The sequence below is a fragment of the Pseudorasbora parva genome, chromosome 17 (assembly GCF_024679245.1).
Source record: "Pseudorasbora parva isolate DD20220531a chromosome 17, ASM2467924v1, whole genome shotgun sequence".
NCBI lineage: Eukaryota > Metazoa > Chordata > Actinopteri > Cypriniformes > Gobionidae > Pseudorasbora > Pseudorasbora parva.
The window spans coordinates 9,986,768-10,014,494 of NC_090188.1; the positions used below are offsets into that span (position 1 = coordinate 9,986,768).

Below are 27,727 nucleotides of genomic sequence, written 5' to 3' on the forward strand. Positions count from 1 at the left end.
AAACCAACTGCAACAGAAAGAGACGATTGAGTAAATGCTTTTCTCTAAGCACCTTAATTGCTGTCAACTGTCTCAACATTTAATAGTCTCATTGAAAATTGGACCAACATTAGTCCTTAACTGCTGCTTGTGTGTCCTCTTAAGGTAAAAAGCTGCCTTTAAGGACAGATTCAATGTGGAGTCATGTTAAAGAAAATATAGAGGTATAGTTTTTAGGGAATAGGGAATTCTATTATCATTCAGTCACCTTCATAGTGTCCCAAACCTGTATGACTCATTCTCTTCTGCGGAACTCAAAAGAATAGTTTTTTTTTAATAATAGCTTTTCAGTGAATCAGTTGATTCAGTTCAGGAAACCAGTCTGAATAATTCATACGTGATTTGGACTGATTCACTAACAAGCCCACTGGAGGGAAGATAATTAGTCAATACTGACTAATCTTTTGCTCTCATGTGAAATTCCATATTGCTTGGATTGCTATTGAAATGACTGGATTCAATCAAACTAAGGGTGTGTTCATACAACAATGAAATGCTTAAAGCAGAAAAGTTTTTCCTTTGAGTTTGCCACATACAGTCAACACCATTGTCAAAACGATTCCCATTCACATGGACCTGCGAAAACAACTAAAAAAACTGTATTCTGCTGCCAGACCATTAGATGGCGATGAAACTAAACTATAGACTAAGCATGTAATGCCAAAAATTGTATATAGGAAGATGGTGCACTCCGATTACTTATGAATAGGAGAACGTGTAATTCCCAATATGGTGAGTAAGCCCCACCTTCTAAATGAGAGAGCCAATCGTTGATTAGTAAAGTCATTGTGTCACTGACGCTGCCGGTTGCTATAGAGTTCTGAGATGTGTGTTTAGGACTGTGCATGCCCATTAGCTTTGAACAGGCTGAAAAATGCAGTTTGGCGAACAGTTTTGGAGAAATTGATGTTTCCCCATTCAAGAGATAAGAGCTGCACTTGCATGCCGAGAGGTTTTTCAAAGATGGCCGCAGAGGGAAATGACTTGTCTTAAAGGGACTTTTGTAAAGCACATGTGCATGACGCCGTCATTGTTTACATGGTGACATTTAAAAAAATATATATTTTTGAAACCCGTTTTACTAAAGTTTCTGTTTTCAGCAGGGTTGTCAACATTAACACATTAATGCATGCAATTAATTTAAAGTCCTTAACACGTTAAAACTATTTAACGCAAATAAATTACAGAAGTATGTGAAGCTGCGACATTAACGTAATTTTCGCCACGCAGTTAGATGATGTTAGAAGTCAGAGGAAGTTTCCATTCTAACTCTTTAACCCAGTTCTGCTTCTCTGTTCATTCAAACAGTCCAAAACAGTGCTAATGTAAAGACATCACATCAAGAGACTCGCATCGCCTTTTTAGTGAATTATTCATTCCAGTGTGTGCTTTGCTTTAAAACACGAGCTGCCGTATTCTACAATTGTTTCTAAGGGTGCTTTCTAGACATGTGCCGATTTTCGATAATGCGATTTATCACAATAATGAATATGCACGATATTGTTATCGTGGGCACTTTAAAATATCGTAAATAATAATTTATTAACAATTAATAATTTTTTTAAGTGAAGTGCCGCTCAGTGACAGCAGAGGGCGCTGATGAACTGCAGAATGCAGCAATTACCCCGGAAACCTCGCAAATAAAAGAAACCGCATGTAGTTTTTAAAACAGCCATTCGTTTTTTGTAATCTCAATGTTGTTCATCATAGCACCAAATACTTAATAATTAAAGACTTAATAGGCTATTTATTTTCAAACTTAAACATTTTTATGTTTTAATCTGGACTACAACATGCCCTAGAACTGTTCTAATTATTTGTTATTGTTCAGTAAAACTTTGAGACATACGACTTCATTAGTTAACATGTTAATTCATTATTACCAAACTGACAATGAAAAATACTTATAAACAATTAATTATTCTAAGTAATGTTAATTTCTTAGTTACTGTTTAATAACATTAAAATCTAAATCAAAATAACTTTTTTAATGGACCTAAGATAAAACTAACAATGATTAGTATTTCTTAACTAACATTACCAAAAACATTATACTTTCTGTAACAAATATAGCTATCGCTCAATCTTAATTAATGCATTAAATAATAAGACCTTATTGTAATTTGTAAAGCCTACCTGTTGTTCTTTATAGCCTAATTCTTTTGCACTTTAATCTGTTTGAAAATTTTACTTTTACAGCTCTGAAAAAATCAAGAGACCACTTAACATTGATTTCTCATTGATTTTAAGTGTTAAGTGGTCTATTAATTTAGTTTTCCAGAGCTGTATATATTTTTGGTGCATTATTGTATTTAAACATTCAGTTATTTTTGTTATTACAAAAATAGTTCTTAAAGCTGTTATGCTATGGCAACTCTTTTTTTGCAACTTATTTCAATATCGTGATAATACCGTATATTGTGATAAAACTTCAGCAATTAATCGCAACATGAAAAATTTATATCGGCACATGCCTAGTGCTTTCACATCTCTAGTTCGGTTCATTTGGTCCGAACCAAGGGCAAACAATTATACATTGTTGCATTTTTCAGCTTTTTGGGTTCCTTTTCACGCCACATTGATTGCTTTGATCATGTAAAATGCAGTCACATGACAACATCCACATCACTCATGCGTATTTCCTAAACTGCTTTCTGATTGGCCAGAATTTACGTGCGGGAAAATTCCAGCAGAAGAGGAAAAGCCAGCAAACAATGCGACTATGGAGAGACGACTGTTTTTTTCCCTGGCCATAATGTATTATATTGTTTGTATATACCACAGTATGCAAACAATAAATTTCTATAATGAAGCGCGGATGCGACTGAAAAACAACTTTCTAATGCACTGCATACACTTCAAGCGGAGGCGTGCATTAAAGGGGTGGTTCTGTGTTTTTTTTCTAGGCTTGGTTATGTTTATGGTACGCAGTATAACATGTCTTAAAACTTTTTTTTTTTATGCTGTATTATTCTTATATTTTACCTTTATTCCACACCGCTGTCTCCACTGTCCTTTGAACGGCTCGTTTGCTTCCTGCTTCTATGAAGAACCTGCTTCCTCCCTCCGAAAAACGCAATGGTCTTAGATTGGTTAGATGGCCAAATGTAGTTTCATGCATTTTTATTGGCTGAAGTGTCAAGCACAGGTTGCTGGAAACGCCACGCCCCTTACCATTACTGGCAGAAGTCACAGTGTTTATGTTAATAGCAAGGGTTTATGATGTCACCAACCCGGGAAGAAGCTTGTTGTAGTCCAAACTGGCCATTTTTGTTGGCAATAAACTGCCACAACTTTAAAAGACAATATCTCCGTTTGCTTTGAACTTTCAGCGCTTTAACTTTACAGAAACTGTTTTATGCTCAAGCAGCAACTTTAATTCTATTAATCATATAACTTCCTCACCACTCCAAGTTTGTCCGCGAGCTGCCATGCTAAAGTGCACACTGTCAACAAACATTTTCTCATCCCATAATGCGCAGTGCAGCTGACTACGGCAGCTGATTTAGTCCAAAAATGATCAGTACTTCTTGCAGTTGGTTTTGTTCTAGATCGGATCACGTTCTCACTACAAACAAACTGCTCCAGAGTTTGCTTGAAAGCGTACCGAGACCACCTCTTCAAGGAGGTCGTGGTACACTTGTTTGGTCCGCTTTTGGTACACACATTGGCCCTCATTTATCAAAAGTGTGTACACTAAATTTCCAGCGTACACCTTGCGTACAACCAAAACCACGGTGAATTTGAGATTGATCAATATGGACGTTGGCATACGGCACGCTTAAATCCTACGCCAGCTTAGGAGGTGATGTACGCACGTTGGGTTAGTGCGAAAATGCGCAGAAAAACCATCAAAAACCACAAAACGCACTGACAAAGATATGCTATATTATGACCCACTGTAAAGAACAACAACAACATAGAAATTATAAACTTCAGTGTTTATTTTTGTGCAACATGGACTTCATTGTTTAATTTGTGTGACTATACCAAAGCATTTGATTTGTAGGCATATGTATTCCTCCAGTTGCGAGCCTGTGCGCTTTACCTGACATTTCAGGGTAGGGCTGGGCGATATGGCCAAAATTTCATATCCCGATATAGCTCATTTGATATCCCGATAACGATATACATAACGATATAGCAACCTTTCTATTAATTCAGTTTATGAATAGTCTATACAAAATTGCAATGTGGAAATGCAGTTTGAAATGATATACAAAACAAATAAAGGTAGTATGGACTACATTTTTATTTTATTTAGAACCTTTTTTTAAAGCAAGACTGTTAGTAAAGTTAACACCTGCCTAGGGATGTTTACCGATGAACGTTTGACCGATGGCTGACCATATCAACGTTAACCGATCAAAGTTGTCGGTTAAAATAAATAAAAAAGTGATCTCTAAATTAGGCTATTATAGACAGTGGACTAAACGCTACTACAGTTAGCCGTCTCATTCCAAAATCTTTTTGTGTGATTGAACATATCCCTCGCACTCAATTTTTCATAACTCGCCTGTTTGTACTTAATAAACCAATAAAAACATTTGAAGCGAGGTCACAGCGTTTGGGTTTGCGCGCTCACAAGGTTTGCAAAAAGTAAACACTCGAGGTTAGAGCCAGAGCAGACGACAGTATGAAGCGTGCATTTCGCTTAAGATGGGCTTACATTTGGAAATATATTACATCTTCATTTCAGTGGTAACACATAAGGTGTTGATCGTCTTTCTTTATTATTGTTAGCAGTAACGTTACCTCAAACTAAAGCGGCGTCTCTTCGGAGCTGTCATTTTCTTAAATGAGCCGCGGCAATGATTCAAGTGAGCTTCTAAGGCTGGACAAACGCCTTTATTTTCAACGCGATCACCTTGTACCCAAACCATTTCGAAACTAAGGAGCCATTTGTCCTCTGATTACAAACAAGCTCCTCTGCGGCGCGTTTGCGGGACTCGTGTTTTGCGCTGTGGGGGATTTTAAAAAAAGTGACGTGAGTGGAAGGGAGGCTGCAGCGCGCGTGTGTGTGTGAGTGCGAGAGAGAGACAGAGGGAGCGCGTTTATGTATTGCATGGGCATGCCGTGGCGTGAGGTGCATCTTGACGTAAAATTCTGCCATAAACGCCTTATCGTGGCGTAAGCGATAGAGCCTTATATAAAACGATAGACATTTTCTATCGTCCAGACGATATATTTCGTCATATCGCCCAGCCCTATTTCAGGGTTAGGCCCGGCAGCTGCGGACTGGGACTGAAAATAATTCAGGCTGACAAAATAAAAAGAGTGACATTCTTCTTCTTTTAAATAATAATAATAAAATAAATAAATAATAACAACATTCTTCTTCTAAATAACAATAAGCGTCATTAATAATAAAAATCATAATAATAATAAGAAGAATCTTACAAATGGTCATGCAATTTCGAAGAGTGTTCGAGGCTCGACTCGTCGAGACTGTTTTCTAAGATGGCGCCTGTCCGTGAACGCGTAATGCACTGTGTTTATAAAGTATCTTCTTATTAAACTGTTTGTACACTTACAAAGTTCTGAATGCTTCGGTTTGCATGTAGGGACCCTCATTATGCTACCGTGTTAGTGTGAGGCTATTCTGAGCCTTGTTAGTGGTATTAACTAGCGATTTAATTTCACTTACCCTTTGCCCCAAAGACAAGCGTTATAAGCTAATCTGTTTTTAGAGATAAAACTCATTACATTCGTGATGTACATTATTTTCATGAAAACGCATCCCAGAGAAAGATCTACATGGGTAACCATCTGTTAATTACCCCTAGGTTCATTTCTCACCGGAGTTGCCTTTAATGCATTTCATTTTGGGGTGAACTAACCCTTTAAATAATGGGATGAATCAATGAAATGCATGTTATAGAACATAGATTGATTAATGGCACATCATTACGTCCCCATGCCACGCTACGCTGTCCAACGTCCAATCATGGTGCGACTTTGGACAATGGTCTCAGGCTGTTAAAATTCAATGGGCTCAGGCAACCCATATTTTTATAAATTGAAATTTAGGGGTTAGGATTTGGGACAGCCCCCTCCCAATTGAACACACAATAAATAAAAAGCTTTCAGATATGTCAAATATTATTGTGGGTTTCAATACGCAGTAGAATGATCTTAGTAAACATCAAAGATTTAAATACTTGTATGCTTTTACAAAATATATATTTTTATTTTTTATTTTTGTGGGACAATTCATATGAATTGCGATCTCTATGACATTTTTGAAGCGTCAAAGCGGTAGTTGAGCAGCTGTCAATGGAGGGAAAGAAAGCTCTCAGATTTCATTAAAAAGATTTTCATTTGTGTTCCGAAGATGAACACAGTCTTACGGGTTTGAGACAATGACAGAATAAAAAATAATGGGTTAATTAACCCTTCAAGTTTCACAATGAGCACAGAATCTGTTTTCAGTAGCTTGCATCAGATAACCTTACAGTCATCCTGTTAGCAAGAATTTGCGAATTGCAAAAAATCCCAGGGATGAAGATACCTGGATTTTAACATTCCTTGAAGCAAAGAGAACAGAGAATGGTTTTCTTTATGTTAACATGACCTCACGCTCAGACAGCTTGACATCTAGTTATGCAGACATCCGTATCAAAACAATGCTCTTCCAGGCTGAACCAAGACACGCTCTGTATTCAGGTCACAGCAGTGAAGAGAGGAGACGAGGCATCTCCCCCAGCACACTAACTCCGGCGAAAAAGAGGATGAGCAGGATTAGCCTTCTCCCCCAATCACTCGCATCCCCTCCAACCACACACGAGCCAATCAATAACACACTCACACAGAGACGCAACAGGTGGTTGGCACAACTTACAAAAACAGATAGCCAATATTCATCTGCTTCCTCACTCTTCTTTTAATCGAGGGACCGACATGTCTCGTCTTGTGCGATTTCTTCAGACGTGAGCTGTGAAGTATAGAGGCTGATGGAGGTAGAGGTGTTTTTGGAGACATACCACCTCGTCTCACACCTTCTTAATGCAGCGTTTCCATCTGCCGCCTGCGCACAAGCAAGACGACAAGAACAGACACACAGCTGGCATACTGGACCAGAGAAAATCTGATTCTCTCTTGAAATCAGGCATATCAATTCCACTGGTGACTTTTCAGTCCAGTATAACATCTCTGGTTTCTACCGCCTGTTTCCAGCTGTAGCTGTCCTCAGAAAGCTGTCCCATTAAAAAAAAAAAAAGTACTGTATGAAGTGAAATAATACCTTGTGTGGCTAGACAGACCAGCAGGTCGCCGTCTCAATTGTGTGGTGTTTGTTTTCACAGACAGAGGGGTCGGCTCGCAATTCTCGCATTATCATTCATCTTCCTCTGCTAATTGCTTGCTTGCACTAGTTTTGCTGTGAAAAACTGGACCAGAGTAAACAACCCTCAGGAGCGACTGCGAGAGCAGCAGCATCGTGTCATCGTGGATGAGCTTTAGTTTGAGGAAAACGAGGGTGCCGTGAGTTACTCTGATGACTAAATGTAGAGTAGTATGACAGAATGTTATACAATAGCTCCTCACATGGTTACCATGTTCAAAAAACACACAACTGGAATTGACTACCCATTAAGTAATAAAGAGTATTGAAAATTGACCCCTGAAATGTCTTTAGAATTCTGGGGACCTTATTAAATAAGATTCAAAAGTTAACCCTTGTGCGTGCGTTAATTTAACATTGCTTGAGGTCCAGTGTAAAGTTTCCACAGTCAGTGATGGTTTGAGGTGCCATGTCATCTGCTGGTATTGGTCCACTGTGTTTTCTGGGGTCCAAGGTCAATGCAGCTGTATACAAGGAAGTTTCAGAGCACTTCATGCTTCATGAAAACATAAACCAAAAAAATGTATAATCAAAATGAAAGATTACCTGTCCAGCAGAAATACAGCCAGCAATGAGTTGTTTTTCAGCCCCTTGAGGTCCCTCAGTTTCCGCCATCATTGGAAAGCCACGGCGATATTTACTTGCGTTTGATTTCTTTGTTTATCCAAATACTTTTTGTGCATTGCCTTTACTTGTACTGTCTTCCTTTTTTTGTGCATTGTTTACCTTCGCTGACTGCAAAACCCCGGCACTGAGAATTTTGAATGCTTTTGCTCTTCCTAGGGGTGCGCGCATGTTGGCAGGGTGGTAGCCATGGTAGCGAGAGAGAATAAGTTTTACTTCAAATTTGAGGCTGATATCTCAAAAAGTGAGCTTTCAGTAAGAGTTTGTTTGCGTAGAGTACCAAATGTTCCTCATTGCCAGCAAAAGCTCCACTGTTGCACACGCAGTTGGGTTTGTGATTTGCAGTACAGTAGTTTTTTTTTCTTTTCTATCAGATATTACACATAAACAATTTGTTTTTATTACGTGCATACAATTCACACTCTGACATCTATACCAACACACCCACACATTTATAGCTGCATAATTTATCCAATTGGCTCTATAATATGCAGAAGCAGAAAACAGGAATAAAGTGAGCATTTGATTTATAGGCCAAACCTGAGAAATTGGCACCATCTGTAAGAAAAAAAGAAGAAGAAAAAAAGCCTTGCCAACAGAATAAAAGCCTATTAACAAAAATGGCCCTAAGAAAAAATGCTGTTTTAATGGGTTTCAATGGAGTCATTGTTATCCTTAAGGTCCTTAAGTGTAAAATAGATTTATTAAAGGAAATGGGGATAATTAGTAAAATTCCAATAAAAATATACACTGTATAATGATAGTCCACTCTGTCTGAAATCGAATACTTCCTTAAAACAGTATGGCAAATAAGTATGTCCAAATACGTAGTATATGAAATATAGTGAGCGTCCCTGGATAACCTACTAGTTCCTCCGAGAATCTGAAGTGTGCATACGGTGGACAAATCCCATGAGGCCTCGGGAGATGATTTGTGAATAAGTCACGCTGGTAGGTCACGTGACTGTAACAACACGGGGGATGTAGTAGCCTATGTCTAAATTTCATTCATACTACCCATACACATACTATAAAGAACATTACACTATTTCGGACGCAGCGCATTTATGGTCTTCATGAAGTCTTCAGAGAGATTTGTGTACAAATTAGTGCCGTCAAATCGATTAATCACATCTAACAAAAGTTTGAGTTTACATAATGTGTTTATATTATTTATTTATATAATGTGTGTGATAATACATGTAGATGTGTGTGTGTACATGTATAACAAATTTATGTTGGATGTGATCATTTTGACAGAACTAGTAAATATATATAAACAAACATAATATTAAATGTTAATACTATTATTTAAATATTAGGTTTCATTCTGCTTTCTAAATACTGATCAAAAATAATTTTTGCTCACCCACCTTTTGTATTTTTTTTATAAATCATATTTATGTGTTACTCTGAGACACACAATATTGTCTAAAACACTCTTGATGGTGATATTTCTTTAAAATTCACTAATTTCGTTTATTGCAGGGGATGACATTATCCCTTAACAGCAGCATTATTCTGCTCGTGAGCTGGTGATTTGTATTTTACATTTCTGGATGTTATAGCTTAATAAATTGGGTGCTATGTTTAACATGGACACACTGCTATCATTTAATTGTGTCATTTGTAGTGTCGAGGCTATAAGAAGGCCAGAAACCAGAGTGTGAAATTTCCTCTTTGTCTAGTTCGAAGCAATGTGGACATGTTGCTAATGGAACACAGCCAAACGATTATTGTTCATTTGATACCTTACACACACACAATTACTGACAAAATCACTCAATTAATCATTTGCACAGCGGTTTGTGTTTTCTGTGTTAGAGACTCGTTCAGATTTTAGCCTGTGGGGAAGCAGCTTGGTCCAGAGGAAATCATCACAGATTGACAGACATGTTTAATGAGGTATTAGCCATGTATGAAGTAATCTCGCTACAAGTCAGAAATGAATGTCATTGCTTGTTAAGGGTGAAGCATTTACTATCATTTGAATGACCAGGGGAGGATCATATATTAGAGGAAAATTTAGATGCAGCGCGTGGTAATCGGTTTTGGTTTGTGTAACAGATTCCCTCATTAAAAGTTCCCTTTGAAGACAGACGGAGTTGCTGGTATTAAGACACTTTGGGAATTCATTTCAAAGGACCAAACTAATTCAGGCTACCCTCAACTGTGTAGTCATTAGAGTTAGTTTTGATAATTGAGCTCAACTAGCACGGAAAACCAAATAGTGTCGAAGAGATCTGGAAAAAAAAAGCAGTGTTGTTTAAAAAATTATCATGGGAAACATTAAACAGAGGAAAATCCAGATCTTTTGGCCCACTATGAGAGCTTGTTTTAAGGTCAAAGCTAAAGAACTGAACTGGGAAATATAAAAAGAAAGCTGTTCTCATCTGAAGGATGGGTAAGAAAAGCTGGAGAGGGGTTACCGATACTGTGGGAAAGAGACACTTTAATGGCAATTGTGTACACACAGCAGGGTGTCCGACTTTACAAAAGGATGCATGAAGAAATCCATGATTCCAAATCCATTGAGCCCCACGGCTGAGACGTCAAAAGGAGAAAAGAGACACTGGAGGTGATCAGAGATAAAGAAAGAGATGGATTGAAGCACAGAGAGATGCCGGGGGGTGATCAGCTCTTCTGTCATGTATGTGCACGCATCTGGCTTCATTTTCCCATAATCCTCCATTCTTGCCCGGAGGCACGTTTTGCTACAGGAGGGATACTTTCTGGCAACCTTGATTTGAAGACAGACAGCATGTACCCAGCTAACAGGGAAGGCACTGAAGAACTTTGGCTTGCGTTCTCAAGGTTTTCAAAGTTCTAAACAAACATTAATAAAACATTTGTTTAAAGTTATATGGTATTTAAAGGCGCAGTATGCACTATTGAATCTAGTGGTTGAAATGGATAATGCGGTCCAAATACTGAAGAGAGTTGTTTCTCCTGTCCCCTTCTCCTCAGACTCGACGCTCATGCGGATTGCCAGACTGAGGACAACAGGAATGCAATTGATTTATCTGTGTTTAAATTATCCTGATTTATCCATTGTTTTCTGCTACCCATGGATGTTGAAATACTATTGGGTAAATTGGCAGTGGGCGGAATAACACAGACCAAAACAAAAACAGACATTCCGACTCAGGACTCACATTTGGAAGTAGAATAACTTTACTTCTGTTTCTCAGAGAAGGCTATGAACTTAGACCAGTGCATATTTGTTTTAAAACATTTTCTATGGATATGCCTGGCATCTAACACTACACCAGAGTGTTCCAACCTCGAAAACTGATTTTTTTAAAAATGCTGCAGACCCAGTTTTAGTGTGAAAATGCTGGGGTTGCATTTCAGTTTAAACGGATCAAAACAGAGACTTTTGAGTAAAAGTCCCCCACTTCCTTTTCTCAAAAGCACTGCGAGCCTCGTAGAGACCCTTGGTGGCTATTTTTCTACAATTATCTTAAGCTCACAATGCTTTTGGGAAACGCAGCCTTTCTCAACGGCTCTGTAACTTACCAGCCTCGATGACCGTGTAAACAAAATCACAGAGACGGAAATGCATGATTTGCTGACGTTGTGGTCCTTTTTAGCAGTATATTAGAAGTATATCTATAATGTCTTTAATAATTGGGTAACACTTTACAGTTGTATAAGTACATTTTTGTTAATGCATTAGTTAATATGAACTAGCTATGAGCAACATTTCGCTTTTCTAAGCCGATTAAAAAGGAGAACTATAATGTATGGCGGAATAGTACTTCTAGGAGTACTTCGACTCGGCGCAGTAAAAAGTCCCGGCTAAAAAATACTCCCTCACATCTCCCCCTCCCCCCTATTGACAGAAATGAGAGCGGGAGGGGGAGATGTGAGGGAGGATGTTTCAGCCGGGACTTTTTACTGCGCCGAGTCGACGATGCCATTACTTTCGCCAGAGAAGGTCCTAATGACGACGCGATCATAGAGATGTGTACAATGATGCCTCATTCGACCGATCCGCGCAGGCACTGGGGATACACACACATATATATATGAGGTTAAAAAAAATAACAAACTGCAGAAATTGATTGTTTTGTGTCTTAAGACATCAATGTATTGTCACGAGCCGCAGAGTTTAATATGGATTCTTATGTGTTTGTGTTTTTTACTCTTCTAGTGACTCATAGAAAAACACCCCATTGAAATGCATGATATGACTGACACAGTGCAACGGTTAAAATCTTCATTTGTGTTCTACTGAAGAAACAAACACACCTACACCTACATCTTGGATGCCTTGCGGTAAGCAGATAAACATCAAGGTTTCCTTTTTGGGTGAACTGTCCCTTTAAAGACATTATAGATATGCTGTAAATGCTTTATTTACTAAATCTTAACTAATGCTTTATAGCGTGAATTATTATAAAGTGTTACCAAACATGTTAGTTAGATGTCTTCTGAAATTAAATGTTACTATTTGTTTTAGAATGCTTAGAGAACATTCTTAACATTCCCATATTTGTTAAATAATAAAATGGAATGTTCCCTAACAGAAAAATAATTAAATAAAGAAGAAATCCCAGCAAGCAATGGACGTCTCGGTTAACTATAGACTTGATATAGTCCAGCTATGAGTAACCTAATTCTAGCCAAAATAACCTTGAATTTGGTTACGTGTCATTTTTGCCTAAATAATTTGTGAGATGTATGATATTCCATCATGTAAGCAAAGTCAACAGTGATTACAAGGTGCTTGGTTTCATTTCATGTTTATGTTCTAGTCTATTCTTGGGCTATGGTTAGTCTATTAAATTTTCACTTGTTTTTGCATAGACGCCAGGGCTGTGTTTGGACAGCTGTTAGACACAATTCTTTTAAATGTACAATTGCTTGCAAAAAACATTTTGAACATTCAGAAACAACATTTTCATTGCTTAATGAGGATATTAGCAAAACATTTTGAGAAAAAAGTTCTGTTAGCTGGGTAGGCGTGAAGGCAACCTATTAAACAAACATTTAAAAAAAAGAAATCTTGAATGAACATGTTTTTGTATAACCCAGTAACATTTCCTTTTAAGACTCATAATTCTGCTCCGTTACTCATAATCTGCCTGTAATTATGTTGTGTAATTTTACACTCATTTAATTGATTAGACACATTATTAACTGCTGATAAAACATCATGAGGGAAATATAAACCTCTCTATGTAAACCCTCATCTTAAATCCCAAAAACTAATTGCCGTTACTATGCCTAAATGAGTCAGCTGCAGAAAATCCTGAAGATTGACTGGCTGTTTGTTTGCGGAGAGCTTCAACGCACTGAAGTGGCAACAGAATAAAATCTAGTACTGTATAATCCACTCAGCTAACTCGTTATGCTCTTTGTAGCTTTCAGTTAGTGCCAGAGCCCTTGACATCAAATCGAACTGCATTTAAGAGCTGCCATATGGCAGGAGGGATCTGATCAAATTACTTTGATGCAAGATTCAGTTTGTGCTTCTTTGATATCGCACCTGATGTTGGCGCATATTATCCTGCCACGTGGATTTGTCAACTTCACTTTGCTCCTCTCACATTAAATTAATGATCAGCATTTTCAACACTGATTTGTTTTGTTTAACCAAATCAAGGCAGTCATTGTGAAATATTCATACAGAAAACTATACTGGAGAAAATACGTCTTCTAAAAATGAGTTATTTGAGCACGTTTTATATTCTGATCTTTAAATGAAAAATATATTGACCATAATCAAATGGTTGACTTAAAAATCAAATTTAAAAATCCCATTTAGAGCATACTAATGATGAAACGCCATTTTAGTGTCTAAGATACTGTTGAAATGGAACTTTTCTTCCCTATTGTCACGCATATCCAAGTGAAAGGGCTTCTCTAAAAAGAAAAAAAAATGTAGGGCGGGACTTCAATTTTGTTCATCTATAATTGATTGGATGGTTGTGATTTGCTATTGGTTGATCTCACGTGATTGACGGGTTGTCCCGCACTCGCCTTCATCAGAAAAGAGATGTCACTGCAAGAGGGAGGGGAAGTTTTTAAATTAAAGATTATAAGAGCGCATGAATTAAAAATAGAAATTAAAAAAAATGATGTGCACAGATAAATCATTTATAATAAATACTGCAATATTCCTTTAAAAAATAAATAATTTAATGGTGACTTTAAGCCTGAATGAAAATAAAGCTATTTATTATTTTTGTTTTCAGTAATTGAAATAAAGTAAATAAATAAAAATATTAAATGAAAAACTTAAACTTAGAAAAACATTTGGAACAAACTGAAATATGTATGTGTGGAAATACTAAAATTACTTTTTTTTTTTTTTTTTTTACAAAAGCAAAAAAAAAAAACTGAAAATATAAAAACAAAAGCTTCAAGTAAAAATATTAATAAATAAATACTAAAATAGTAATTCTGAATAACACTAAAAACATATACGTGACTAAAACACATCCTGGAGTAGCACTGCATAATCTCACATTTGGATGTTTCCACTCTTTCTCTCACTATTAGTGGCTCTAAGACCTGAAATGGAAAGAAATATTATTTCATACTTCATCAGCTCTAATCATTATCATCATATGACATTTGAGCAGGTTTATAAAAATCAGATATTCCTGGATGTTTGTATATCCTCTGAGGTCTCAAAAATGAGAAATACTGCAGTGCAGTTGATATTCCTTACCATTGCATTTCCTCACATATTGCTCAGCTTCTGCTCTCTCTTCAGCGTGATGGAGTTCAACAAGACAGTTTCCTCAGGGTGGGAGTTTGATTAAAATGAGCAAATTAAAGCTGGATATATATGATTCACAGTATTTTTACACTTCTCTCATTTTAAAAACTAATTTTGTCAGGTAACCTAAACATAGTTTCACACTGTAACATCCAAACGAACTGGCTTTAGGCAAATCAATCATATGTAATATGACAGGCCAGTAGGCCTATCAGGTATGTATGCACATATACATATGCATGCATGACATCACCATTTCACAAAAAACTTTTTTTTTCGTCAAGTTTACACGAAGACAATAATGGTATCGTTTTCAAAAACGTACACTTTGAAACCTTTTTTTCAGAAATTAGCATTTTCAGGCCCCCGAAACATACTATTTTTCTTCTTTCTGTTCTTAATTGAAAACAGTGCTGTGCGAACGCCCATCTTTACACTAGTTTAGTTTCCAAACCACAGGAACAGAAAACCCGGGGTTAAAGTAGTTTGAAAGCAAACTGCTAATACAAGAGGTGTTTATTGACACAGCTAAATTTAAAACGTCGAGTTATTGAATCACCACTTGACTTGGCGACTCCTCCTGGTTCAATGTTCCTCATGAAATCTGTGCCGTTTTTCATGTTTTTACTTGACATTTCAAGCGTGGCCCTGCGTTTATAAATGGTAACTAACCTTATATGACCTCGCATCAGCGTCTAGACACAAACAAGCTTGCACAGTGTAACGATTTATTTGAAACATGAAAACACTACATGTAGAAACACGTCTTAGCAAAATGAATCTCAGATAAGAGCACGATAGAGACTTAACATAAATGCAAACATCTGCAAGCAGCTTTCTTTCCTTTTTTGATTTCCTCAAATGAACATCAAATCCATTCTGCTCTGTCGACTGTCCTGACATTGTGTTAGATGTTATGCATCAGCGGCATCATCTAGTCTTCGACGAAACGTTTCTCCACATTGACAGCTGTAGGTGCGTTATACATTCTAATTGGACGATCCGGTATTAAACGTTACGGCATATCAAAATACAGTGGCTATAAAAAATATCATTTCACTGTAAATCAGATATTTGAATCCAATTATAATCGTTGAAACAGCACATACATAAATAAATATCCTTTATGTGGGTTATAAATCTCAATACAAACTTGAAGTATTAATATAATTGAATTCAACTCCATGCCTCCTAAGTCTATACATGTAACTCTAATGTATGAATCTCATCCCTCGTCATGACGATATGCCAACTCAGAGGCTCCGTCGTAGCAAGAGGAATGTAGTGCTTTGCACTCTGGCCCTTGGCCTCGTTCCCAGGTTAATTGGTCAGTCCGCTGCATGCTACGGGGCACTCTGAGTTCATAGTCATGAATCGTCACAAATGACCGTGATTGATGTTACGCCACGCGGTGCCGGTGTCTTGGCTGCGTGTGAGGCTCAGAGCTGCCGTGCTGAGCCCATACAGACCACAGCTGGGACGAGTGATCCAGATCCACAGCTGTCCGGGTGTAGGCTGAGGGGCTCGAGCCCCCCGTCACAGCCTTAGCTCGGCTGGCACTCGTTCTTGCTGCAGGTGGCCTGCCGCTCGATACGCCAGGTGCCCTCCTCGTACGTGCAGTAGCAGATGGTGCATTCGTCAATCTTAACCTCTCGGCCGGCCGGGATCACCGCCGTGTCCGCGTAGCAGTTCGGTCCTGTGCACAGATGGGAGAGGCGGCATCAATCTGAGAGAAAGCCTGTTGAAACCAGCCAACAGATCTGCAACCCCTGGCTTTGAGTGGCAGTAACTGTCAGGGATCAAGATGAACTGTCAGCTGACCTCATGTATGTTTTATGAAGCTCGCAGTCCATCAAAACACAACACCATGACACGCAAGTCAAGAAAATGAAATGTTTAAGAGCCAAAGGACTTTTGAGTTTTTGAGAGATTACAAAATTGCTTAATATAGCTGGTTGTCCAAAAGTGTTTCAGTTTCATTTGTATATAGACTAAAGGCCCTTTCACACCAAGAACGGCAATTAGCATCCACACCAGTGGAAGATATCATTCTGTTCATTTTAAGCGCATGCGTGTCTGCCACTTCAAATGCTTAAAGGGTTAGTTCACCCAAAAATGAAATGGATGTCATAAATGACTCACCCTAATGTCGTTCCTCACCCGTAAGACCTCTGTTCATCTTCAGAACACAGTTTAAGATATTTTATATTTTAGTCCCAGAGCATATGCAGTCTATGCACACTTTACTGTCCATGTCCAAAAAGCTAATAAAAACATCATCAAAGTCATCAAATGTGACATCAGTTAGTTAGTTAGAATCTCTTGAAGCATCGAAAATACATTTTGGCCCAAAAATAACAAAAACTATGACTTTATTCAGCATCAGTCTTCTCTTCCGTGTTTTCAAACATCAAATAAAGATTCAAACGGCCATGAATCAGTGAATCGATCAATGATTCGGATCGCCAATGTCACGTGATTTCTGCAGTTTGGCAGTTTGACACGCGATCCAAACTGCTGAAATCACGTGACATTGGCGATCTGAATACGGAAGAGAAGACAATTCTAAATAAAATCGTAGTTTTTGTTATTTTTGGACCAAAATGTATTTTCGATGCTTCAAGAGACTCTAACTAACTAACTGATGTCACATATGGATTACTTTGATGATGTTTTTATTCCCTTTCTGGGCATGAACAGTAAAGTGTGCATAGACTGCATATGCTCTGGGACTAAAATATAAAATCTTAATCTGTGTTCTGAAGATGAACAGACTTCTTACGGGTGAGGAACGACATTAGGGTGAGTCATTTATGACATCAATTTCAATTTTGGGTGAACTAACCCTTTAAGTTTGTTACAGCTGGTTGGATTCTGATTGGCTGTCGTTCTGAAAGTGTTCCAGCAATATCGTTTCTCTGTGCCATTATGTTATAACTGTGGTGTGAACTTTGCTATTCATTAATACTGATTTGAATATTGAAGAACAATTTTTAGAACTTTATCGTTATCTTTGTAGTGATCGTCCTTGATGTGAACAGGCTTCATGATGATTTAAAGTTATATGAAATAAGATGTTATTCTAGTTTGATTTAGCATAAAATTGTTACATTTTAATGCTTTAACTCAAGTGATCATGATAATATTTGTTGTTAATTATGCTAACAACGTCACCTAAAGTCTGACGTACATCATTTGTTAACATACTAATGTCTTACGAATTTAAATATACATAATAGTTAGGGATGCAATTAGGCCACCACATCTGTATCAGCCGACATGTAATACAATTTGTCCAATATAATAAAGCAGATGAATAATGGATTATTTCCTTTATCTTAGACACTTCAATCAATCAATCAATCAACTTTATTTATGTAGCGCTTTTACAATAACGATTGTTTCAAAGCAGCTTCACAGTGTTAAACAGGACAATATTGCAAAAAAATTGATTTGGCTGTACAGTCGTTCTGTAGAAAACAGTGATGTTATCAGCTTATTTTAATTTATCATAGAGCGAAAATGTTGGCAGATCAGTACACACAGAAAAATAGGGTGTCAAAATTGGACCTAATATGCAGCTAAAACCTTTAGCTGCATATTAGTACCTTTGAGTACAAATGCGTACCTTAAGGTACTACTATGAACCTTTTTGTGGTAAAAATGGTACAACGTTGTTCTTTTAAGGGTACTGCCCCAGCGACAAGCTGTTGTACCCCTAAAGGTACAATTTTGACACCCTATTTTTCTGTTTGTATTATACTTTAAAGAATTAAATAAGACCTAATTAATTAATTTTATTTGTATATTTAGTTAAATAATTTGGATCAAAAATTTTAGTAACTTCAGATGTGCACATTTTGCCATGATGGTTTTTAATTGCTTGAAACAACCCAGGCTCATTGGAAATACGTGACTGTGCCTACATTTTTGCAATTCCCGAATTATGTGCCTCCAGGTACGTTTATCTGCACTTTTTTGGTGAAACGTCCACTTGAGGCGCTAAGTGGTAATATTTTTTCTCCATTCCCAGACTGATCTCATGAAATGCCGTATGTATGACCCGCCAATTCGTATGCCATTTTGGCATGCTATCAAGATGCATAATCGCTTTTTAGCGTGTTTATCAACGCTGTTTCATTCTATCCCCCTACACTGCCCCTACCCCTAAACCTACCCAACACACACACGCACACACACAGCCCCTAAACCTACCCATCACTAGAGACACTCTGCGTTTTTACATTTTCAAAAAAACAATTTAGTATATTTATAAATCCATTTACCTTGTGGACAGACACACATATTCAGACACATTTTGAAAGCGTAACTCAATCCCTTCCCTAAACCTACCCATTTGTGTATTATAAAAAACAGGATATAACAGGCAGATACGACTGCATGCATAATTTATTCAGAAAGTACAAATATCCCAAGTGTTCCAAGGCCAAACGATTGATTTGTGTGAAGAAAATCCCCAAAAGCGATCAGAACGTCGAGTCCATCCGCCAAAGATTAATAATAAATTTCAAATATTGCCGCCGGAAGAAACGTCACGTCAGCTTTGAGAGCATTGGCTGTCGTGTGTCTCGTGACCAATTGCGTCATTACGTCAGCTTTGATTGCAAAATGCCATTGGCTCTCGTGTGTCTCGTGACCGATCGCGTCATTTAACTTGTGTGTATCATTTGAATTAGAAATATGAATGAACGAGTGCGTGTGTGTGTGTTTGCAAAGGAGCGCGATCATCATTTCAACGACTAAAACATTAAGATCAACTCTGTTCTTCATATGAAGATATCGTATGACTTCAGAAGACTTGGAGTCAGTTTTCTTGGAGTCACTTGTCAGTTTTTGCAATAAATCCATGTGACTGTACATTTATTTGCCTGTTACGTGTTTTATATTGTTGAGAGTTGGTAGGTTTAGGGTAGGAGTGGAGCTAGTTGCTCCAAAATATAAAATTAGGTTATAAATATTCACTCTGTGAGATCAGGTTGGCGCGTGAATGTTTACGCGAGGTCATGATGTCATGTTGCGCATCTGGAATGGAGAAAATATATTACCACTTAGCGCCTCCGGTGGACGTTTCACCCAAAAAGTGCAGGTAAACGTACCTGGAGGTACATTATTCCGGTGTTGCAAAAATGTAGGCAGAGTCACGTATTTCCAATGAGCCTGGGTTTGCTTGAAATGTGCAACACAAGTCTGTCATAGGATACATCAAATTTTAACATTATAATTGTGTGCTTGGGATTCAAACCAAAAACTTATGAGCATGCTTGAGGGCTGTTCCATGAATCTTTTTAAATGACTTATTACAAACAAACAGTTCATGCGAGTCATTTGTTTAGTGGCATTTAACATTGGTGTGGCAAAGGATGATTCATGAAGAAAAAAAGAAAGAAATACCATTAAAGAAAAATGCTACCTAAGCACAGCTTCCCTTTTGGTTCATTTGAAATAAATCGGGAATGAAAAATCATGTAACTCGTTAAAAATAATCAGTTCATTGGAGTCTTTTTTTCATTGGCATTCAACACCTGCATGCACAAGATGGTATCGCAAAACACAAAGACTTCACCAATTGTTGTACTCTCCCAATTGCATCTAGACCTAGATTTTTTTTTTTTGGGCACATTTTTGACCGTTTTAGTTCTTTAGTTTAGCTGTCTGGAGCTCAGAATCAACTCACTTCATCAAGGCAGGGGGATTTTGTCTTGGCACTTCACCTTAAAAGCATTCCTTACTGAACCCAATGTCTTTATCACAATGGTGTAGGAGGTTTCAAACGGCAATGGTGCCTCTAAAGATGTTCACACTGGAGAACATTGTTCAATATCAGACCTTCCATAAAACATGACTGTATCATAACTTCAGAGAAGAGGTAATTGCTGAGCTTATGGTGCACCGTAAACACTTATCAAGCCCCAAGTGCAGAATCAAATCTATAAACCGCTTCCATTGCATACATTTTTAAAGATTTTTTTATGCAAGTGCTCTCTCAAAATGTAAAAAATTTATACAAACCTATGAGCTCTGAATCCAGATATACTGCGTTTGAGGACATTGCAGAAAATAGTAAAGCTGGTCTCTGAAATTAGCTGTTGAAACTGATGAAACCAATAGAACACGCTGACAATCAGGCAGGGTCTAAATATAGGTACTATAAGCAAACATCCTGCTACAGTTTTCAGGGCCGTGTTACAATGGGTTGTGCACTTGCACATTACACATAAACAGCTCCTTCCATGTTCTTGTCTGGTCTTAACTATCCTATCATTACTGTGAAGGCAAAAAGACCATGGACAAAAGAAAAATAGGAAAAAAAGAGCTATTCAACTATGGCTTTCAGTGGAAGATAGATTGGCACTGCTATGCCACATCATGCACTGGACCATGCAGGTCTAAAATGACTCATCAAGACAAACACTAAGACTTGTCACATTCTGAGGCATACGTTAACTGGAAAAAGAAAATGTGTCACGCCAAACTTGGACATTGTGTAGACAAAACCTTGCCTCAAATTTTAAAATAGATGTTTTTAGCTACTAAGTCAGAACAGCCTACAGTATTGTGTTGAGTTTGGTGAACACAGCTTGAAAGCTCTAGCAGGAATTAAGGGTATTTTACACAGTACATGATAGGCAGTACGTTTTGCATTCATTTGCCATATAAATGAGAGGGTGTATGCAACACTGTAAGCAAAGCTTCATACTACAATGTAAAAACAAATCCATGACAACTATGGTAAAAACAGGCAGTGGTTGCCAGAATTTTACCAAAACATATATTTAATGCAGGGGTCCCCAATCTTGGTCCTGAAGGGCCACTGTCCTGCAGAGTTTAGCTCCAATCCCAATCAAACACACCTGAAACAGCTAATCAATGCCTTTATATGCATAGGTTAGCTATTTCAGCAAGATAGTGGCCCTCCAGGATCGAGATTGGGGGCCCCCGATTTAATGAATTAATATAATGTTAATATACCATCTAATTTAAGTATTTAAGTATCAAAAAGCAAATAGAAAGCCACAACCATCAAAATTCATCACTCAGCTTTTCCACATCCTGAGGTATACTGTAAATTCTAATGTACAGAAGTTGCCATACACAAACACAAAATAGAACACTAAAAGCACTTAACATTAATTTAATAGCATAAGATGTAACAAAACCATAATTTATATAACTGATAACAAAAGTTATGGAAAATACAGCAAATGTGAAGTCACACAGGGAATTCTGGGAATGTCAATTGACCCCCCCCCCCCCAACAAACACACAAACACACACACACACACTATAATTATACGATGACTTGATCCTTTAGTATTGTAAAATATTTATTATAGATGTTTACCGTATATACTGTAAGGAAACGTATTAATCAATTACCAGGTTTTTACTGTAGCATTTTAACAGTATTACTGTTAAAATTATGGTTCACACTTTAGATCAGGGGTGGGGAACGTTGATCCAGAAGGGCCACTCTCTTGCAGAGTATAGCTCCAATCCTGAAAAAAAACACTCACCTGCCTGTAACTTTAGTAATCCTAAAGACTTTGATTAGCTTCAGGTGTGTTTGATAAGGGTTGGAGCTAAACTCTACAAGAGAGTGGCCCTTCTGGATCATCGTTCCCCATCCCCGCTTTAGATTATGGTTCAATTCTCACTATTATCTAACTACTAACGTCTGTTAACTATGACTTTTCCCTCAATAAACTCCTAATTACTGCTCTTTAATAGTAAGGTAGTAAGTTTAGGAATTGGGTAGGATGAAGGGATGTAGAATACACTTTTAAAAGAAATGCTGGGTTAAAAACATAGACAAACCCTACATTTAACCCAACCGCTGGATTAAAACAACCAATTTACTGGGTTAAAAACACCCAATTGCTGAGTTTGTCCATATTCAACCCAACTTGGGTTGTTTTTAACCCAGCATCTTTGAGATATGGTCATGCAGAATAGGGCATTACTATGTGCTTCATAAGTACTAATAAACAGGCAATATCACAGTAAAATGCATGCTAATAAGCAACTACTTAAAGGGATGGTTCACCCAAAAATAAAAAATAAATTGTAACCAAGCAGATCTTGGCAGCCATTGACTACCACAGTATCTTTTTCCCCCATACGGTAGTTAATGGCTGCAGACATCTGCTTGGTTACAAACATTCTTCCAAATATATTTTGTGTTCAGCAGAACAAAGAAATGTATACAGGTTTGGAACAACTTGAGGGTGATTAAATGATGACGGTGGTGGTGAACGATGGTGAACCATCCCTTTAAAGGGATCCCATGGTGTTGAGACTTGTATGGCTTAATATAACATAAATGATGTCTCTTACTGAATTATGTAGTAGAAAACCCATGAAAGATCTACGTTATTTTAAAAATCGATTTTATATTTGGACCATGGGCGGCGCCATTTTGTTTGCGTTCTAGGTTGATGACGTAGAGTGGTTGAACTCCTCAATCAGCTGGCATTACCCGTAGCTATTTTTACCACAACGCAACTCGAAAATTGTTTCAGAGTTAAACAAAACCAATGAATTCCTTTGTAATTATACTTAAAACACACTCAAACATACATGTGCACACAAACTCACCTACACAAGTCACAAACAGATCGGCGGGCGCGCACACGACAGGCTCTGTCTCAATCGAGATGTTGGGCTGCTCAGTCTCCACGACAGGGGCTGAATCTGAAATCGACTCTATACCCTTAAATAGGGCATTATTTGAAGGGACGGACATTTGTAGTGTTGTCCGACACCATAGTGGACATGTTCGAGTGCAGTCATTCAGTCTCACGTTCCACCGCAATAACGAGTAAAGCCGATTTACAAACAGCTGTCCGACTTCACGCACTCAAACATACATGTGCACACAAACTCTCTCTCTCACACAGACTCACACACACCCCAACAGATCGGCGCGAACACAGCAACACACACACACACCAACAGATCGGCGCGAACACACAAACAGCCCAACAGATCGGCGCGAACACACACACACACACGCACGCACTGCGCGCGCATACATAACCCTCAATCTATTCCCTGTGTATATCCTGTTCAACACATCCTGTTCCCCAGATAGACTGTTGATAGTAGATTAACTATAATGCCTAATGTGACCAGCAGAGGGAAATATCTAGGTAGGACGATGGGATAAAGTAACGTGAGGAAGAGAGGCAGGATGTTTTGGTGATGATGCATGCGATTGAGACAGAGCAGTCAGGTGTGTGTGTGCGCGCCCGCCGATCTGTTTGTGACTTGTGTAGGTGAGTTTGTGTGCACATGTATGTTTGAGTGTGTTTTAAGTACAATTGCAAAGCAATTCATTTGTTTTGTTTAACTCTGAAACAATTTTCGAGTTGCGTTGTGGTAAAAATAGCAACGGGTAACGCCAGCTGATTGAGGAGTTCAACCACTCTACGTCATCAACCTAGAACGCAAACAAAATGGCGCCGCCCATGGTCCAAATATAAAATCGATTTTTTAAATAACGTAGATCTTTCATGGGTTTTCTACCACATAATTCAGTAAGAGACATCATTTATGTTATATTAAGCCATACAAGTCTCAACACCATGGGATCCCTTTAATAGTGAGAATTCGACCCTAAACTAAAGTGTTACCAAATTATGATCATTTTGTACAGTGCAGCATATGTAAAATGTAGCATACTGTGAAATGATAATGTATTCCTTAAAAGTGTTAATTCCTCATAAAATAGAACACAAACCAAATAAATTGCTGCGTGAAATTGTCTGCAATCATTCACTAATTTACTACTTAAATGATACTCATTTTGAAGAGCCAATATCGATCCGGAAATCCCAAAAATCAACTTTTCAATATAGACTGTTTACAGTTGATGAATGTCACATCCACCAGCTGGAGTGCCAAAAATCTCAATAATCAATAACCAATAATCTCCACCCGAGGGCACTCCTCCTGACTCCTCCCGACTCCTGGGCTATCTTATCATGAACTGCATTTCCCATAACCAATTACAATTGTTTGATTACTTACACCTGTCTCTCGTTATCTTGTTAATGCCAGCCTATTTAAGCCCTGTGTTTTCACTCATTCTTTGTGAAGTGTTGTTAGTGTCACTGCAGTTCTGTGTATGCTCCGTCTGATTGCCTTAATTAAGCTGCATTTGGATCCTAGCACATGACAATTCATCAATAGCTCACACCCCATCCACTAAATCGCAATAAGCTTTGTGCTATTTTACTTCTGATATGAAACAAAGTGTCAGCCTTTAAATTCTTTTAATTTCATTACAAAATAAAACCAATAATTAAACAATAAATACTTTTTAACGTGGCATGACAGATTGTTGTAGTGCCTCAGTTCAAGAAAAGCAGCAGCACATGAACCGATCATCTCTTCTGCATTACTACTAGTTACAGCACAAAAGAAACATTAATGAACATCAGTACAGTAGATACAGTGCAACTGACCGAAATCTGTATCATGGCATATTTCAATCTTAAAAGTCCAAAATCTCAATAGTCAACTAGAAAAATGATCTCTAGAGAGGAGCATAGTGCTAAATATGTGCAGTATTTTGCATAATCATTGTATTTTCACTGTTCTTCAATATTTAATGTGTGAATAAATTTGTTATATTTGTATGATAGCAACCATTTAAATATTTATAAGATATTTAAAAAATAACAGCAAGTAGAAACATAATTGTCATTAAAAATGTATCATTATAACGTTATTATTATAAAAACGTAGCCTAATTTAATGTAAGTAGCCTACAAATCAGTTGATTTGAACCTTTAATATTATAGTGATGCACCAAATGTAATTCTCTGTATAGTTTAAAGCATTAGTTGAGAGATTTTGTTACTTGAGGAAATCTGCCATGTACTATACCTGACATTACATCAAATTGCAAACTTTTGAATCAAAATCGAATCGTGAAATTTGTGTGAATTCCCAGTCCTACTATTTAACGAATGCCACTATATAGAAAACCAGTGAATCAATTTTGTACGTGACTATTCATCAGGGAACTAAACATAAGAGCTAAATGCTTTAATACACAACAGCCGCAAAGAGAAAAAAAATGATTTGCACACTTGCAGTGTGAGCATCGGCAGGATACTCGTGAAAGAGCTTGGCAAGCTCCTGCTGTCTCTATCCCACTGAAAATAAATAAGAGAATATGCATGCTGTGTAAAATATCTTTTCAATGGATGTTACTCATCAGCTGTAGAAACAGAACAGGATGCAGGTTGAACAGAATTTGGTGAATGAAGCTTGAAATCTGTAGTTTCATCTCAGGTTAAAATTTGTTGAAAAAAACTTTTTTCAAGCCAGCATAATTGTTTTTATTAAAAAAATTAGGCCATGAAAGAGAAATGCTACCTAGGCACAGCTTCCAACTCACCCTTTTTTACATTGGCCAAAAAAAGGATGAATTGCTATTCAGCATCTAAAATGCATTATCATAGAAGATGGAAGACTATAAAAACACACAGGCACATCAATCATCTTGAGTCTTTGGCTGGTGCTGTCAAGATTTCATCCAAGCCATATTTATAATAATTTCAGAGCAAACACTTCAAATTCCTACCTCCAAATATCAAGATTGTGGAAGTAAAAGCAGCTGGCACAGCTGATTCATCGTGAGCGCTTATAGCTTAGATCACCCGATGGCTCTGTACTGTATGTCCGCTAATATTGCTGCCATTTGTGTTTAATTGTTACATAACAGAACATGGTTATTCACATTGTTATCATTGGTAGGGGGTAGAGAACAATGAAAAAGAGGAGGAAGAGGATAGGGAGGAAGACGAATTGGTTCAGTAAACGCAGGAGCAAACAAATTGGTGGAGGAGAAGTATGCTTGCTGCATTTTGGCAGCGGAGAGGAGTGTTTAATCACGCTGAGCAGACCCTTATCTTCGCCGCCTATCAAAGCGCTGCTGTAAAGGCTAAATTCAAGAGAGAGCACCATTAAAGAGTTTGGTCCATTCAAAGATGAATTGCATTTCCCATGGTACAGTGGTAATTGAGATAAAAAGCAAAGGAGGAGGAAAGTAAAGCTTGGATCCTGAAAATGACATGATCTTTTAAAGCTCATTAGAGCTGATGCTCTCTGAAAGAGCCGAGATCATAGCTCACACTGCTCCGAGAATAAGTCAAAGAAAAGCCCTCTAATGCAGTTCTTTAGTATGTATGCATTATAAATGCCACTAAATTGACTTACTTTTTTGAAAATGATGACTGGAATGGGATGGATGGGAGAAGGTTTATGTGGATTTGCAGGGGTATATTTAATTCTGGAAGTGTCGGTGGATGGACTTTACTAAAACATTCATGAACAAATTCACCATTCTCATAATAAGTCACACGCTATTCCACACAGGCCATGCAGGAATCTTTCTCATAGGGTATTTGTTGAGCTTCCATGTATGAGAAAGATGGTCATAATGGGCGGTATGGCAGTATATCTCTTTGCAGCATTAGAAAGTCTATTGGATGTGTCAGTAAATTTAGATCCGTGCATTTGGTCGTAAAGTGACAGAAGGCTAATAAACATGCTGCTCTCTGTCATTAATGTTAATCAAAGCAAATAATACTTGACTGAATAACAGTAGCTTTAATAAGAATCCATTTATACTTCAATAACAGAGTGAAGTCTATGCAGTGTTTATTTTTACATTTATTTAATTTCTGTAGTATTCCTTATGAAATAAACCTACTGTAGGCTCAGCACTAAAACCAAAGATCAACGTTCTCCCCTAAAAGTGATCAGGCAGACCAAACCATAAATCGTAGAGATTTAACATTTAAAATAGAAACTTTTTGACAAATCTACTTTTGCGAACTAGTCCTATAGGCATTTTTCCCTTTCTTCGCTCGATCAGAACCAGACAAGAGCATGACTCTCAATAATTATCAGACATTTTCACCTTTGCAACGGGATGCCGAACCGTTTGAAATGGG

At 37.6% G+C, this 27,727-nt stretch overlaps 2 protein-coding genes across 2 annotated transcripts in view; one reads left to right on the forward strand and one right to left on the reverse strand.

Moving 5' to 3' along the window:
* The window catches only part of mocos (molybdenum cofactor sulfurase), a 126,250-nt gene that overhangs the window by 24,878 nt on the left and 73,645 nt on the right, over positions 1 to 27,727 (forward strand). Inside the window, exon 3 of the mRNA XM_067422315.1 lies at positions 12,162 to 12,286. The gene's annotated coding sequence lies outside the window, so the exon portion shown is untranslated. The remainder of the gene's footprint in view (positions 1 to 12,161; positions 12,287 to 27,727) is intronic.
* vwc2 (von Willebrand factor C domain containing 2) overlaps positions 15,240 to 27,727 on the reverse strand; it is a 32,557-nt gene continuing 20,069 nt past the window's right edge. Inside the window, exon 4 of the mRNA XM_067421945.1 lies at positions 15,240 to 16,434. Coding sequence (XP_067278046.1) covers positions 16,283 to 16,434 — 152 coding nt within the window. The 3' untranslated portion in view covers positions 15,240 to 16,282. The remainder of the gene's footprint in view (positions 16,435 to 27,727) is intronic.